Source organism: Balaenoptera ricei, chromosome 20, assembly GCF_028023285.1.
Source record: "Balaenoptera ricei isolate mBalRic1 chromosome 20, mBalRic1.hap2, whole genome shotgun sequence".
Taxonomy (NCBI): Eukaryota; Metazoa; Chordata; class Mammalia; order Artiodactyla; family Balaenopteridae; genus Balaenoptera; species Balaenoptera ricei.
Window position 1 is genome coordinate 17,411,390 of NC_082658.1, and position 17,399 is coordinate 17,428,788.

Genomic DNA, 17,399 nt, shown 5'->3' on the forward strand with positions numbered 1-17,399 from the left:
CATCCTTTTCCTGAGACCAACCCCTGACCTTTGATATACCCTGGACTTGGAGCCCATGGCTTTGACCCCATCCAGCTGAGGTCAGTCAAGCTGTCTGCTGCACAGAAAGGTTGGGGAGGTGTGAGTAAAAGTGGGGTACAGGGGCCTGCCTACTCCAGCAAGAGGCTGTGAGGAGGCTCATGGTTGGCCTTTCCTTTATTAAGCACCTATTATATGCTCAGTGCATTAAATATATTACCTCACTGAATTCTTACGGTGGAAGTCCCCTTGACATGAGGAAACAGAGACTCAGAGTGGTTATTTGACTTACTTAAGACCACACAGCTAGTTAAGCATCAGAGCCAGAATTTGAGCCGAGATCTGTCCTGTTCCAAAGCTACACTCTTTTTTTAAAAAATTTTATTGAAATATGGTTGATTTACAATGTTGTGTTAATTTCTGCTGTACTGCAAAGTGACTCAGTTATACATATATATATTTTCATATTCTTTTCCATTATGGTTTGTCACAGAATACTGAATATAGTTCCCTGTGCTATACAGTAGGACCTTGTTGATCCATCCTATATATAATAGTTTGCCTCTGCTAATCCCACGCTCCCAGTCCTTTGCTCCCCTACCAACCCCTCCCTTGGCAAACACAATTCTGGTCTCTATGTCAGTGAGTCTGTTTTTGTTTTGTAGATATGTTGGTTTGTATCGTATTTTAGATTCCACATATAAGTGATATCGCAAGGTATTTGTCTTTCTCTTTCTGACTTACTTTGCTTAGTATGATAATCTCTAGGTCCATCCATGTTGCTGCTAATGTCATTATTTCATTCTTTTTGATGGCTGGGTAATATTCCAGTGTGTGTGTGTGTGTGTGTGTGTGTGTGTGTGTGTGTGTGTATAGATTGATATAGATATAGATATATCAATACTACATCCAAAGCTACACTCTTAATTATAACTGTCCCCTTTCTTCCATCATCCCTGAGCAGCTTTCTCTGGTTACCTTGCAGGAGGGGAAGATGTTGTCTATGACCTGGGAGCAGGAAGGGAGAGAGAGAACTTGGGCTTGTGGAAATAAACAAAGACCACCCAAATGAACGAGCAAAGGCTATTTATTCACAGCTTACTACAGTGGGGGAGTCAGCCACCATTACTTGGGTTTGGCAGGGACACAAAGGCAGATAGAGGAGCGGGAAAGCTTTGTAGCAGCAAAAAGAGCCGGCTTCAGGTGTGCCCCGATTGGAGGCTGCTGGCATAGAAAAGCTATAGGTGGGTTGACTAGACGAGGGGCAGCCCATGTGATTGGTTAGGGGAGCATATTTAACTTTCTCCAATTTGTACTGTGTTGAAAGTGGGGGCAAAATTAGGGAAGCTTGTTGTTGATCAAGGCCTGGATGTTTGGGGCTGGTTGCTACAGGGCTTGTGGTTCGGCTTCCTGGGCTGTTGCTATAGGTAGTGGGTCAGAGCACTATTTTTATACACGGTCTGGCCATTGTATATTCAGTCTCCCAGACTCCTTCCCAGAGTTCAGGAGTGGGGGACCTGCCTGGCCGGGACTCAGCCAGATGCTCCCTCTTCAGTGCTCCCTCCTCCTGCTTTTCCCTTCTGCCCTTTCTGGAGTCACTGGTCCCAGCAAGTCTGGTTGCTATTTGATTGCATTAACTGCTTGAAATATGGTTGATTTACAATGTTGTGTTAATTTCTGCTGTACTGCAAAGTGACTCAGTTATACATATATATATTTTCATATTCTTTTCCACCTAAGCGGCTTGTGGGATCTTAGTTTCCCGACCAGGGATTTGAACCCTTGCCCTCGGCAGTGAAAGCGCAGAGTCCTAACCACAGGACTACCAGGGAAGTCCCTGCATTAACTCTTAATTCGTACAATAACCCTGAAAGAGAAGTACATTACTTATCTCTGCATCACAAATCACCCCCAAATTTAGTAAATATTTATTAGCTCACATAGTCTCTGAGGGCCAGGAAACCAGAAGCAGCTTAGCTGGGTTGTTCTGGCTCAGGGTCTCTCATGAGGCTGCAGTCAAGGGGTTGGCCAGGGCCGCAGTCACATGAAGGCTCCACTGGGGGTAGAGGATCAGCTTCTACCGTGACTCCTCAGCACAGCTATTGTCTGGAAGCCTCAGTTCCTGGCCCTGGAGACCTTCCCGTAGGGCTGCTTGAGCGTCCTCATGACATGCAGCTGGCTTGCCTTAGAGCAACTCTTGAAGAACGTGCTGGAAGGTGAGCAACCGGTGGAAGGGGGAGGGGCAGAAGAGTGAGGTTGCAGAGTAGAACACGTCAGCTGTCATTGTTACTTAATCTTCACAGCTAGCCTTGCAGAGAGAAGTCAGGATCCCCATTTGACAGATGAGAAAATGGAGGCTCAGAAAGGAGAAAAATCTTGCCTGAGGTCACAGAGCTGGTAACTGGCACAGCCAGAATTTCAGCCCTTAGCTACCTTATAACCCAGCCCAAGTTTGTTCCAGCACGTTCTTTGTGCTTGGGGTGGGGGTGGGGGGCAGGGGGGAAGGGGAGTGTTTCGCTGTTAGAGAAAGACCACCCTCCCCCCAGGCCCCAGGGCTTGGGAGAGGCCTCAGGAGCTTAAGGAGGTGCCTGTCAACCGGGCTGCCTTCCCGCTCTAGAATGAGGAAGCCAGTGCCTCTGGGCCCAGCTGCCACCCACACAGGACTATTTTTTACCCTCCACCTCAGTGACAAGCCTGCATCTCCCAGCTCTGGAAAGGCCATCTGGGCAGTCTGGCTGCCCCAGGAAGAACCTCCACCCAGAGGCCGCCGTTGTCCCCGCAGCTGTTTCTAGATGAACCTTTAGCTGTCCACCATGCCTTGGCCATCCGGGGTTGGTAAGACGATTCCACCCCTAGATTCAGAGATTAATAAAACCTCCCCAATTAGTATCAGTTGCCAGATGGACCTATCTGAACCGAAATGTTTACGTCTGAAGGTATTTTAAATTGTTCACCTTTCTAAAAAGGTTAATAAAGTGTTCTATGCATGAACCATTTTAATGAAGAGGTAAGAATGATTCTATTTGCGTATTCAACTGTACACACACACACACACACACACACACACACACAAAATGTCAACAGATGACCATTGTACAACAGTGCACTTCAGGGACGCCCAAAAGCCCTTGAAAGGAATTTATTTTCGGAAGTGGTTTCAAACAGCTGCCCTGAGGTTCCTGTTTATGCTCTTCATTTGTTTGGCAAACTCTTCCTGGAGCAGGCAAAGGTTGCCTTCTGCCCAGGTCCTGTCCAAATGATCTCACGTTTTACATTGGCAGAGGGGAAGTTAATGATTTCCTGCATCTGGTACAGAATTTAAATAAACACGGATCGCCCCATTCAGCTTTTGCCCCTCCTCGAGAGACTTCAAGGTTGGCCCCTGCTCTGTTCACCCACACGAGGTGGAGAGCAGAGGAGCGCCACTCTTCACACCAGGGTGGCTTTGCCCAAAGCATCGGGAGAAATGCCTCGGGGGTGTCTGTGCCATAGCAGGAAGGGGGCAGTGCCTGCGTAAGTACTGTGCAGTGGAGAACTTGTGAGCTGGTATCACAGGTATCAGGGACTTCACACGTCACCTCCTACCACCTGTCTGATTTGTGTTTCAGAGAATACCTGGATTTTGGAGATCTGGAATCTATTTCTGCCTCTGCCCCTAATTGGCTGTGTGCCCTTTGACAAGTCACCCATCCTCTCTGGGCCTTGATTGGCTCATCTATAAATCGAGGGAGCTGAAACAGATCATCTTCAACAAAACTTTATTTATAAAAACAGGGAGTGGGCCATTTGGATCATGGTTTGCCTTCCTCCACCCTCTGTTTCCTGGAAGGTGGGGGAGGTGACGTGCAGAGAGCATGGAGCCCAAGATCTGTGCCTGGTCTGCACCTAAACCACTACTTGGGCCTCCCTCACCCCATATATAAGATGAGAAGCATGGTTAATATCTTCATTCCCCAAACTGTGCTTTCTGGATCAGTAGTTCCGTGAGGTCTGTACAGAAGTGGCACTGACCTTAACAGATTTCTCAACTACAGGACTTCTCAGGGCCTTTAGTATGTTGATGATGTGCATTGTGAATTTCCTGGGGGGGGGGCGGGGTTGCAGGATGCGGTGTGTAACAATGGGATTCTTTTTCCCTACCCACCTACTAATATTTTTTGCCACTGTGTACCACTCAGCACAGTTAGGGAAATGCCCTGTAACCTCCCTAAAGCCTCTGTTTCCTTCCCTGCAGAACAGGGGTGATAATGGTTTCTGCCTCCTAGAATTGTTGGGAAGGGTAAATGAGGTAATGCCTGGAAACAGGCCTGGCACAGGACCTGGCACAGAGTAAGTGTTCAATAAATGCTGGCAGTGATTATTTATAATGAGGTTCTTCCTTTCCAGCTCTGACATTCTGCACTTCCAACGGCAGGCAGCGTGTAATTAGACCCCAAAGCATCTGGCTTCTCGAGCCGAAAGAACAAGGCTGGAGGAAGGAAAAAGGAAGAGAAATATCCTTCTGGGTTGCCCATTTGGCACCAGCCTCACTGCCAGTCGTCACAACAGGGGAATGTAGCAAAATGCCAACCCCTAATGACAAGGCTCAGGGGAGCTGGTGATTCCCTGTTTAGCTCAGACGCTGTGGGGAGTATCGGAAACTGCAGAGAGGAAAGGGCTAGGACCAGTGCTGCTTTGGGGTCAAGCGGAAGAACCCCACAGCATCCCAAGTGGGTCAGCCTCCCTTTCTCACTGTCCGGGCACAGTGATCTTGGCCATTTACAGGTCTGTGTGATGTGCTGGGGGAACAGTGACAGGAGTGCTGAGTCAGAAAAGGTAAACAGGAAAATGCAGACAAGGGCAGGAAGAGCAATCCACGGAGGAAGCAGCATCTGCTGTGGCTCTGAAGCCTGGGGAAGCATAGGGCTGTAGTCACGGGGACCCAGGGGTGGGGCGGCAGTGCGGAGGAGTGTCAAAAGAGAAGGCTGAAGAGTGGGCGGGGAAGTCAGCGGAGAAGCATTTACATTCCCCTGGATTAAAAAGGAAAACAAACTCTTCTCTGTATTTTTTAAAAATTTGACAATGAACATGTATAGCTCTTATAAGAAGAAAAATAATGTTTTTGAGAAAGGAAAATGATCACCCTTGCAACCATGTAGAGATCACTCTGGATGCTACTGCAATTGACCAGACAAAAGGTAATGATGAGCAATTCCACTCGCAGGTGTATATTCCCAAAGAATTGGAAATGGACAAATACACATACATGCGTGTTCACAGCAGCACCATTCATAATAGCTGAAAGGTGGAAACGGCCAAATGTCCATCCACAGATGAATGGACAAGCAACACGTGGTATAGCCATTCAAATGGGATATTATTCATAAAAAGGAACGAAGGACTGATACACACTACAACGTGGATGAACCTCAAAAACTTTAGGCTAAGTACAAGCAGCTGGACACAAAAGGTCACATACTGTATGATTTCATTTATATAAAATATCCAGAATAGGTAAATCCATAGAAACAAAAGTGCAGATTAGTGGTTGCCCGGAGCTGGGGGAGAAGGAATGAGGAGCAACAGCTTAAAGGGTGTGAGAGAAAGTCCCAGCAGTCAGAACGCTGAAATCTCCCAGAGTTTGGTAATAAGCCCTCTTTATAGCTTAAGCTACCTCGAGCTGACTTTCACTTATACAAAAGAGTCGTATCTAATTCACCTGATACTATTCCATAAGCGTCTTTGCCAAAGTTCTTAAATCAAGAACAAAGTCACCAGGGACTTCCCTGGTGGTCCAGTGGCTAAGACTCCGCGCTACCGACGCAGGGGGCCCGGGTTCCATCCCTGGTCAGGGAACTAGATCCACATGCTGGCAACTAAGAGTTTGCATGCCGCAACAAAGATCCCATACGTGGCAATGAAGATCCTGCGTGCTGCAACTAAGACCCGGTGCAGCCAAATAAATAAATAAATATATATATATGAAAAAAAGAATAAAATCACCTACGGGTGGGGGGAGGGGAAATTGGATAAAGGTGGTGAAAAGGTGCAAACTTCCAGTTATAAGATAAAAAAGTACTAAGGATGTAATGTACAACATGATAAATATAATTAACACTGCTGTATGTTATATGTGAAAGTTGTTAAGAGGGTAAAGTCTAAGGGTTCTCATCACAAGGAAAAATATTTTTTTTTATTTTATTTTGTATCTATATGAGATAATGGATGTTCACTAAACTTATTGTGGTCATCATTTCATGATGTATGTAAGTCAAATCTTTATGCTGTACACCTTAAACTTATGCAGTGCTGTATGTCAATTATATCTCAATAAGGCTGGAAGAAAAAAAAAGAATAAAATGATCATACTATCGATGTTCCTGAAAGCCATAATGAACATGTGCAATGGGAGAAACTTGAAGAACCTTCTACAAGGTTTATAATGATGAAAAAATGGAAACAAACTAAATGTCCAAGAAAAGGGTGTTGGTCAAATTACAGTGCATCCCTTCAGCAAAAAGAATGCAAGGCCACCATGGGAAAATGATGCCGTGGCACAGGGGCCCTCCAGCTTGGCCACACATTGGAACCACCTGGGGAGTCTTAAAAGTCCCATAGACCAACCCCATCCCAGGCCCATTAAATCGGCCTGGGGGTGGAACCCAGACGTGAATATTTGTTAAGCTTTCCTGGGGGGTTCTAATGAGAGCCACTGTTGGAGAAGAATATTCAAGGACATAGAAATATGGCCACTATATGCAGTCATTCCTTGATATCCAAAGGGAATTGGTTCCAGGACCTGCCTTGGATACCAAAATCCCCAGATGCTAAAGTCCCAGAGTTGGTCCTCCGTATCTGCGAATATGGAACCTGCCTTGTATTGAAAAAAATCTGCTATAAGGGGACCCGCGCAGTTGAAACCTGTGTGGTTCAAGGTCAACTATATTGTTAAGTGAAGAGAAGCTAAATATCTAACAGAGTATACCCTATGACTCCTTTTTGGTAAATTTCTACCTGCGCTTGCACACACACACACACACACGCACACGCACACAGACTCACATAGATGAACAATAGGTGTGAAACTTTGATGTGCTCATCTCTGTAGGATGGGGCTATGAGAGACTTCGATATTTTTCTTTTGATTATCTGTATTTCCTATATGTTCTAAAGTAAACATTATGTCTTGTAATAAGTACAAAAAAGGATAAAGTCATCATCTTAAAAAGTCATATACTTTTCATTTCAGGAAAAAAGACAGAAATGAGCATCTAATCAAACAAGGTGTCGGCAGGTCATTTGTGAACACAGAACATCCCTAGGGGTGCTGCCACTGCAGCCCAACCGAGAGGCAGGTCCCAGCCTCCTGGTGACACCTGGGTTCTGTGAGTTGGGCAGGTGCTCCTGCCCGTAGCCTCAGGCTCCTCCAGGGTTAAATGGGATGAGTTTGTCCACCTCACAAGATTAAAGGCATGAATGTGCAGCATCTGGCACAAAGTAGGTGCTGGATGCAGGTTGCTTCTTTCTCCATAAGTAAATCTCAGAGTCAGAGCCTGCAGCCAGTCAGATCCTTGCTTGTCTTGCTGAAGGAGAAGGATTGGTTTTGCCCAAGTTCATCCACAGCTGCTGGTCTCCAGTGCTGTTGCAGCTGTGCTAGCCAGTGGCCACCTCTCGTTGGCTTTGGCTGGGAATCTCTGCTGCCCGTGGAATTTTCCTGGGCTCCCTAGAAAGACCCCAGCTTCTCATCAGCACAACCTGTTGACCCTCTTATCCACAGAGTCTGTATCCACCATCCCCAGATTGGGTCCCATGTGCATAAAGAAAGAAGAGCTTTCAGTCTTCCTGGCGTTGCTCACCTTTAATAAAAATGACAATTGTAGCTGCCATATATGGACCCTACATGTGCCTGGGCTTAACACCCTCTATCTCTCAGCCTTAACTCTGCCGGGCATGGGATGATACTATTCCCATTTCACAGGTGAGGCTCAGAGAGGTGAAGGGACTCAGTCATGGTCACACAGCTGAAAACTGGCAGGCCTGTCTGGCCCCCAGGTTTCTCCACTGTACCACACTGCCTTCTAGCTGTCTCTGTTCCTTTTTCTATCCCAGTGGATTCTCATGTGCAGCCAAGTTAGATAACTGTTTTTACAAAAGCAGCGATTCTCAACATTGACTATGGAATTGCCTAGAAAGATTTTTAAATGCTGGTGGTAGGGGTGGGCATTGGAGGGTGTGGGGTGGGAAGGGTGGAGGTGGGAGGAGGGCGAGTGGGTGGGTAGTCACCAGAAGGGGACACTCAGGGCCTTCTGCGGTTGTGGTAATGTTCTACTTTTTGATCTGGGTGCTGGGTACTTGGGTTGTTCATTTTTTTGTGAAAATCATTGAGCTGTACACTTATGATTTGTGTACTTTTCTACATACATGTTATTCTATGGTAGAATTGTTTTAATTATTTTTTTAAGTAAAGAAGAAAAGGCAGTTGTCCTCAGCCACGTCACTGCCTCCTGGGAAAAGGCAGTCTGTGGCCCTGGATTCATCATCTTGAGGATGCTTTTCACGGCATCAGGCAGTTGTTGGCCTTTGAGTCTGTGCCTGTCCTTGACAATGAGCAGACACTTCTTCCAGGGCTGATGCTACGCTTAGCTGTAAAAGGCCCACTGCTGCTGCTGTGGTACTCAGGGACAGTCAGGCCCCGCGGCTGGGCTCCACATCTCCTCCCTCCCCACAACTGCACTCATATAACCTCACTCTGCCCAAGCCCTGGGACCTAGGGCAGCAGGGATGGAAACAGCTACAGCCCGGCACCTGGGCCTAAGCTGTGAGTCCCCTGCTGACTTCTTCCTTGTATCATAATTTGAGTCACTGGATACATGTTCTCTGATCTTCACTTACTGACCCTCTGATTTTTAGCTGGGCCCATGAATGTGTGAAATGAAGACTGTATTTCCCATTGTCATTTGTGGCTGGGTCTAGTTATGTGACTCAGTTTTGGCCAATAGAATCTAAGTGAAGTAGTCTGCACAATTTTAGGAAATGCCCTAAAAAAGGAGACTGCTCTTCTCTTTCCCCTACTCTTTCTTGATACCTGGAATATGGCTAGGAAAGGCTAAGTCCCAGCAGCCTTTTTGGTCCAAGGAGCAAAGTTATGATTGAAGATAGGAGAACAAGAAGACAGGGGAGCCTGGGTCCTCTCCCTCTTTCATCTCCTTTGTACCATGGAGCACCCTGTTGGTGGTAGACTGACTCCCTTGGGGTGTCTTAACATGAGAAGGAAATGAGCTTCTACCCTGTTTGAGCCAGTGATAGTTGGGGTTTTCCATTCCTCTCAACTCAGCTTAATCCTAACTAATACTCATGGCTTCTGATTTGACCCTTGGCTTGAGTTCCTGCCTTGGTCACCTGCCCAGCATGAGGCTGAGGGTCCTGCCTTGCTCCTCCTGCGCACTGGAGTTCTGTCCCTGCCCCATCTCAGTGCCACCTACTGGTGCTCCCATCCATGCTCTCTGCAGGATTGTGTGTTGCTGCGTTTGCCTCTTGCCAGGATGGAGTATAGTCTGCCGCTCCAGTTGCTTTCTTAGAGTGAACCCTGCTGCTTCCCTCTTCTCTCTCATCCTCTTACCGCGGCTCCTGCCCTGTGCCTGACAGGCTGGCAGCTCTCTGGACATCTACAGCAGGACCGATGCCTGCAGAGCCTTCCCCAATGGGCAGGTCCACGAGCAGCCAGTTCTGGAGACGTAAAAACAATGGTACCTTCATTCATGTACTCGTTCAACTGATATTTATCAAGTGTCGATCTTGGGCACTGGGGACACAACAGTAGGACAAGGTCGAGAGATGGTGCACTGGGTACAAGCACAGGCTGTAGAGCAAGAACGGCAGACACAGGCGTCAAAGACCCTGGAACTGATCACAGGAATTTTTAGGGGTTTCCTTTAAGGTTATGCCCATGACCTTGGTTACGTGTGCAAGTCTGCATAAGTCACTACACCTCTCCAGCCTTCAGCTTCCTCACCTTCCCCATCTGAACATGACAAGGCTGAACTGGATGATGTTTAAGATTCTGTGCAGAGCTGTCCTCCTACGAAGGGAGAAAAAGGCCTAGGAGTCCTTAAGCCCAGGTTTGCCACCCGTGGGCTGCTGCCTGATTTAGGGCCTTAAGACAGCTCCTATTTAATTATTTATTATAATTCTGTGGGTTGATGGGGGCTCAGCTGGACAGTTCTCCTGGTGACAGTTCCCTTTACCCCTCTGACCTCTGTGCTCATATAGAAATGGGGTACACTTGTACCGACCCAGAATTCTCACAGAATTCATGAGATAATAGCGCGGGTAACCGATAGTAGAGGAGGAGAAGTTTCTCTTTATTGAAATAAACCAGTTACTAAATGAAGAAGGAATTATAGAATTAGAATGTCACCATGTTTAACTCCCAGAGAATTAATGGGTCCAGGCATTGGGCATCAACAGCTGCTAATGTCACAAAAAGGAAGCCAACTAGACATTATGTCCCTTTGATGGAAGAACACAACACCTGCTTTGAGCTTAATCTGATCTAACCTCTAGACTCAACTGTCAATTTACAGGAATTATAGAAGACAGAGCAATATGTTAAACTACATCATGGGCTTGTAATCATCAAAACACAGACTATGGACAATCTACAAGGTATATGCTCTGCCTTCTTCAATAATAAATTACAAAGAAAAAGAGAAAGAGGGGAGAGAAAACTAGGGATTAAAAGAGATTTAGGAGACATCAACCAATCACAACTGAGCGCATCTTATTTGGATCTTGATTTAATCCAATAGTTTAAAAAAATGCTTTTTGGCATAGAAAAATTAGAAATTTGAACACTGACTGAATATGTAATGATATTAAAGAATTATTGTTTTCAGAAAGACACAAGATAATGAGTAAATAGTAATAGACAAAGTACAAAGAAGTGTCCAGAAGCAAGGACCTATCATTAACTAAGTCTGGGGCGTATGGGAGAAAGAGACTGTACTGGGAGTCCTACCCCCAACTTGGCCATTAGCTCACCCTGCGTGTAGCCTTGGTCGAGTCTTTTCCCCTCCCCAGCCCTCAGTTTTCCCATCTATGTAATGAAGCAAGTGGATCCAATGGGTCTGTGAGGACTTGTTTATCTCTGGCCTCCTTTTGCTTTGTCCTCACCTGTGCAGCCCTGGAGCCTTTACTTGGTGCCTGTATCACCCCTACCATGTGTCCATAAGAGCATAAAAACAGCAGGATGGGCAGAAGCCCATAGCTCATGGGCCCTGCAGAACAGAAGAGGCCACCTCCCTGAGCCACCTTGCCTGGAGGATCAAGCTGCATGATCCCAGGTGGACCGGTCCAAGCCCAAGGGAAAAGATGTGCAGGAAAGAAACCTCTGAAGAGGGACTTCACTGGTGGTGTAGTGGTTAAGAATCCGCCTGCCAACGCAGCGGACACGGGTTCGAGCCCTGGTCCGGGAAGATCCCACATGCCGCGGAGCAACTAAGCCCGTGCGCCACAACTACTGAGCCTGCGCTCTAGAGCCCGTGAGCCACAACAAGAGAGGCCACTGCAATGAGAAGCCCACGCACTGCAATGAAGAGTAGCCCCCGCTCGCCACAACTAGAGAAAGCCTGCACACAGCAGCAAAGACCCAATGCAGCCAAAAATAAATTAAAAAAAAAAATTAAAAAAGAAACCGCTGGAATACTTCATCACCCACAAACCACACACATGAGTTATCTGCTCACTGGGATGGTTTGGCTTTTCCTGACGACTGGGGCCTTTTGGTGTAGCTCCCTGGACCTACATCCTGGTCTGGTCACCTGCTCGGGACTTCAGCTGAGGTAGGGTCCCGCTGCCTTTGACACACATCTGTGGGCAGAAATGTCACGGGACCATTCCATATCACCTGCCCCTTGATTCCTTGTTGCTGGCCTCTGCCCACCTGCCCTTCCAATAGCATCACTAAGAAAGTATCAACCTTAGCACAGAACCTCACACATTGAAAATGTTCAATAAATAGAGAGGACTTCCCTCCTTCACCATCACAGAGGCTTAAAATTCTCTTGAATCATCAGGAGCTTTATCTCCAGAAGTTTGAAATAAAATACCCACCACCTGCTACCAACACCAACCAATTTAACACAGGAACTAAATAATACCCCAGCCCCAAAGAGTAAGAAAGACAATTCCATGAAAGTGAGCAGTACAGAGTAGCAGCTAAACCCACCATGTTGGTGTCAAACCTGAATTCAAATCCTTGCTCTGCCACCTGCAAGCTCTGTGATTATGGGTGAGTTAACCTCTCTGCAGCTAATTTCACAAGAGTGCTGGGACGATGAAATGATTCACTGCATACACTGCTTCGTGCCTCACACACTGGGAGGGCCCAAGATGTATTGACAATAGTTTTTATTGGGAGGCCTCCATTGTAGCATCCCATGGGTGCTCCACCATCACCTCCCCACCCCCAATTAAACCTTGTCTCCTTTCCCTGTCCCTTATAAAAAATGATCTTTCCACCAGTGCTTCATTCTGCAGCCTGGTTAGCTAAGCCTGTGATGTTGCAGTGTCTGATAATGGAACGCTACCTTTTTTTTTTTTTTTTTTTGGCTGCATTGGGTCTTCGTTGCTGCGCGCAGGCTTTCTCTAGTTGCGGCGAGCGGGGGCTACTCTTCGTTGCGGTGCGCGAGCTTTTCATTGCAGTGGCTTCTCTTGTTGCGGAGCACGGACTCTAGGCGCGCGGGCTGCAGTAGTTGCGGCATGCGGACTCAGTAGTTGTGGCTGGCAGGCTCTAGAGCGCAGGCTCAGTAGTTGTGGTGCACGGGGCTTAGTTGCTCCGCGGCATGTGGGATCTTCCCGGACCAGGGCTCGAACCCGTGTCCCCTGCATTGGCAGGCGGATTCTTAACCACTGTGCCACCAGGGAAGTCCGCCTTGTCTCATCATAGGAGGGTTTCAGGCAAGGTGGAAGGCCAATACAGAGGGTGCCTTGAGCCTGAGCTGCCTTCTAAAGGCACCTTGAGAATCACAACTCTTTGATGCCACCTCCAACTACTCCATGTCACCTCTGTGGATGACAGACCTGGATCTCTGGCTGCTGCCCCACTGGAGATAGAACATATGGTAGCACAGGGAGGGCTCTTGATGTTGAGGGACCAACAAAGTGGAATCAGGAGCCAAAGAGACCACAACCCAAATCCCGCTCTACCACTGCATAAATCGGGGATATTAATGCCCAGCTCCCAGGCTGGCGAGCATAGAGGAGGGAATACTTTTACGTGTTGGTGTCCCCGCAGCCCCTGCCTTCCTGTACCTGGACCTCTGCTGGCCTCTAGTGGCCACTGGATAAATTGCACAGAGAGTTGGCCTGAAAACCGGCATGTGGGAGAAATTTTGCCCCAACTTCTGAATTTTCCTAATACTGGGATTCTCAACCGTGACAGACCCATAACTCCCTTTTCACAAAATGTATTTTGTGGGTGGTGTCGTTGTTGCTTCCGAGGCTTCAGAATTCATGATGAACTTACTTCAGATTGTGCGTGACCACTGGGTACATATACTTGTCCCTGTGGGATTTGTCGTTGGATGTTATCTAGACAGAAAGAATGATGAAAAGCTAATTGCCTTCCGGAACAGGAGTCTGTTATATAAAAGGGAATTAAGACCCAGTGAAGAAGTCACGAGGAAGTAAAAGTTGCTGCTGAATTACAGAATGTTCACATTTTTTAAATTATAAGAGAAATAAAAACACATTCATTACTTAAATATATATACATAGTGTAATGATAGTAATTTTTAAAGATTTTAAGCACTTTATTGAAGTATTGACATATAATAAATGACATATTTATAGTGTACAATTTGCTAATTTTTGATTTATGTAAATTCTCATGAAGCCATCATCACATCAAGATAGTGAACATCTCAATCACCCCCCAAAATTTCCTTGTGCCCCTTTCTACTCCCTAATCCCCCAAAAAACTACTGATCTGTTTTGTCATTATAGATTAGTTTACACTTTCTAGAGTTTTCTATAAATGGGCTTATACAGTATATACTCTTTTTTTGGTCTGGCTTCTTTCACTCAGCATAATTGTTTTGAAATTTATCCACGTTGTTGTGTGTACCAATCATTCATTCCTTTTTATTGATTTGTTTAATCCATTCATAATGATGGTAAATTTAAAAATCAGCATAATGCTTTAACTATAATATAAAAGAGAAACTGGGGGAAAGTAATAAAATAATAGGTAAGTTCTATGAAGATGCTCAGGCATGATTACACTAAAACATATAATGACGTAGTCACATGCTTTACCTATACATGCAGTTATATGAGCCCAGTTCTTTGCCAGAAATTTTGGTTTGACTCCAAAGGCCAGCAATTGGCCACCCCATGCAAGAGGGTCCGAAGCTGGGTGGATGACGTGTGGGGACTGAGATTAAGCAGAGAAAGTGGACACAGGCAAATTTTAGCTCAGTGGAAAGATTCATTTCTCGAAGGGCTGACTTTCAGGGTGGTATGCTTCTTTTTGAACTATGTGAATGGTGTGTCTGGACTGGACCACCATGAAATTTCTCCAGTCTATTAATTACTCAGACTTATGGACCTGCTAAGGTCCATGAGTGTATTTCACTCTTCTTGCATTTCACAGCACAATCAAGGAGCTTCCATTGCACTTTCCTGAGCAGAGACATAAGTGTCCCTCCTTGCCCCATGCTCCCAGGTCCAGCAGCAGGCAATGGTACTTCTCAGTCCTGCTGGGGGTCCCCCTTGGGACAAAATATGATTTTATGGGAGAAAGTGTTTGGCAATGCTTTTGGGGTATCAAGGCTTTAGAACCTTCAGTTATATTTACTTTCCTGGATAATCTACCCACTGTGTTTTTATTAAAGAAATCTGTTGCTTGCTGGTAACCCTTGGCTTCTGAGTGGCCAGTTCTTGCAAGGAATTCACTCCAGAAACTTTGAAAAATTTAGTTTACACAACACTAATGCTACAGAGAAGGATCCAAAGTCCATGGTGGGACACGTAATATTCAGGTTCTCTAGTCTTTGTTTCTTAACTTCGTTTTTAACTTGTCACCCAATATTTCCCCCTGAAGCCAATTAAAGATGTTACACTTTCATTCTTATGTTTTGCTTCCTTCTGTTTTCCTTGGGAATGTTTTCCTTCTACTTCTTCTAACTTCTTGAGTTGAACGCTCAGTTTGCTTGTTTTATTTGAATGAAAGCAGTTAAGATTATGAATTTACTTCTAAATAAATTTCAGACACTTAATATATTAATGTCATTTTCATTGTTTTGCAAACCTGTTATTCCAGATTTTAATTTGCCTTTGACCCAATAATTATTCAGAGGGGAAAAATGTGTGTGTGTGTGTGTGTGTGTGTGTGTGTGTGTGTGTGTGTGTTTCTGTTAAAGTTATAAGAAACTGGGGTTTTTAAATTATAGCCAGAGTATGGAGCTTATGTAATGCCTCCTTTGGGGACAAATTGAGGTACTATTTGTAGCCTAGTTTATAATCAATTTCGTCACTATTCCTGAAGTATTTGAGAAGGTATATATTCTGTGGGGTAAAGTACAAGCCTAAAAGTAAAGTCAAAAATTCATTCTTATGAATATATGGTTTGAATATGTCTCAGTAGTGACTGTCTTTTCATGTATTTTTCCTGGAACACAGGTTACCTGTCAGATCTGCAAACTCACCTTTTTCAGCTCTGGTGTCTTTGTCCCAGTTTAAGGCTCTAATCTTTATCATCCATATCCGTCCTTTTTTTGTCCCATTGTTTTCCACATGTCTTTCTGCTCTGCATTTGAAGAACTTCCCAAGTGTGTGACTACAGCCTTGATTGACTCTTCTGCCGTGTGGATTCTGCTCCTTCTGCCTTCAATACAGATTTCATTTCTGTCACTGGATTTTAGTTCCTTGTATTCTGCATTTCAGCCAGAGGTATCATTTGGGGGTTTTCTCATATTTTATTGAAAACTCAAAGCAGACACTTCCTTAAATTTTCCTCTGGTTTCTATAGCAATTTATTGCCAGAGCATACTTTTCCAGTATTGCCATTAAAACTGACAAGTGCAGCCCCTAGCTGGGCCTGTGCTTAGTGCACCTGCAGACAAGATAATTAAATTAAACCACAGGATGTCTCTGTTACTCAGGATCTGGCACTCAGCACTGGCACAGGACCACTTAACCCGAAACATCCACTCTCTTGACTAACGATGTTTAGGCCCCGGGCAGATGCTTCTTTACATCTTACCCTATGTTCATGGGGAAAAATGCAACTGCGTCTAAAGGTTTGATGAAAGCTTAATGACTCCTGCTTGGTACAATTTCAGAGTCCAGAGACGTTTTGAGCAGAAAAGAAGGAAAGAGAAAGGACTAATTAACTTGTCAGAGCTTTCCTCTCAGGTAGCTTGAACGCGATAGATTTGAACACAATGAAATATCATTTTCTAGTAGTGCTGAGTGTACAATTCTTATTTTCATGTTTCTACTCATGGTTCTGGAAGTACACAGGAATTAGTACAGTATTTGCCTCAGTTGTAAAAAGCTGAGGAAATTTTTGTAATATTGCATAAATCACATTACATATTACTCTTAAATTTTTATATATGTTTAGACTTCAGACATAATATGATACTAATTCTTTACATTAGCAACAAGATGGACATTGAATGCTAGACTTATGAATTTTAACATTTTCATTTTAAAAGTTTTAAATTAAAAAAAGTTTTAAAATTAATTTAAAATTTAAATAAAATTTAAGTTAAATTTTAAAATTAGAAGTTACTTAATAAAATTTAATTAAGCTTTCAAAGAGTAAAATAAAGTGTTTGGCTTTATATAAATAATTTTGATATAAAAATTTAATATTCATTCATTCTAATTTGTATTTTGCCTTTTGAATTATTAGATACCTTTCAATATTTTAAAAAAGCTAATTTTTGGAAAACAGAAAATTAATACATTTTTCACATAAATTTATGTTTTTGATGAAAATATATTTAAAAATTTGTACTTTGAATATATTTATGTTTTTAATTCTTAAATATATTGAAAAATTTTGATAATAGTAATATAATTAGTGATTTGTTGAAAGGGAGATAAGAAAAATAAATTTCATGGAATAGTTATAATCCTTTATGAATTATGTATATGTTTATTATTCATCCCAACATTGTCAGCCCATTTACAGAGCATCTAGACATGTGGAATAAAAATTAAATTCATTCATCTTTGACATTTTGCTAACTTTCAGTCATATATAAACCATAGCTTCATACACATTTAAAAATTTTATCCTTTTAAAGGAATGTTTGTCAGAATATGAGGATAGAAAATATTTTAGTTAACAGTTTGCTAGTTTGATTTATAACTTGTAAATATTTATTTAG

At 44.2% G+C, this 17,399-nt stretch overlaps 1 protein-coding gene across 1 annotated transcript; it reads left to right on the top strand.

Moving 5' to 3' along the window:
- The first annotated feature begins 13,480 nt into the window (after positions 1 to 13,480).
- On the top strand, positions 13,481 to 13,733 carry LOC132355517 (NADH dehydrogenase [ubiquinone] 1 beta subcomplex subunit 1-like). The gene has a single exon (XM_059907926.1). The coding sequence runs from the start codon at positions 13,510 to 13,512 to the stop codon at positions 13,684 to 13,686; it is 177 nt and encodes a 58-aa protein (XP_059763909.1). The 5' UTR covers positions 13,481 to 13,509; the 3' UTR covers positions 13,687 to 13,733.
- The last annotated feature ends 3,666 nt before the right edge of the window (positions 13,734 to 17,399 follow it).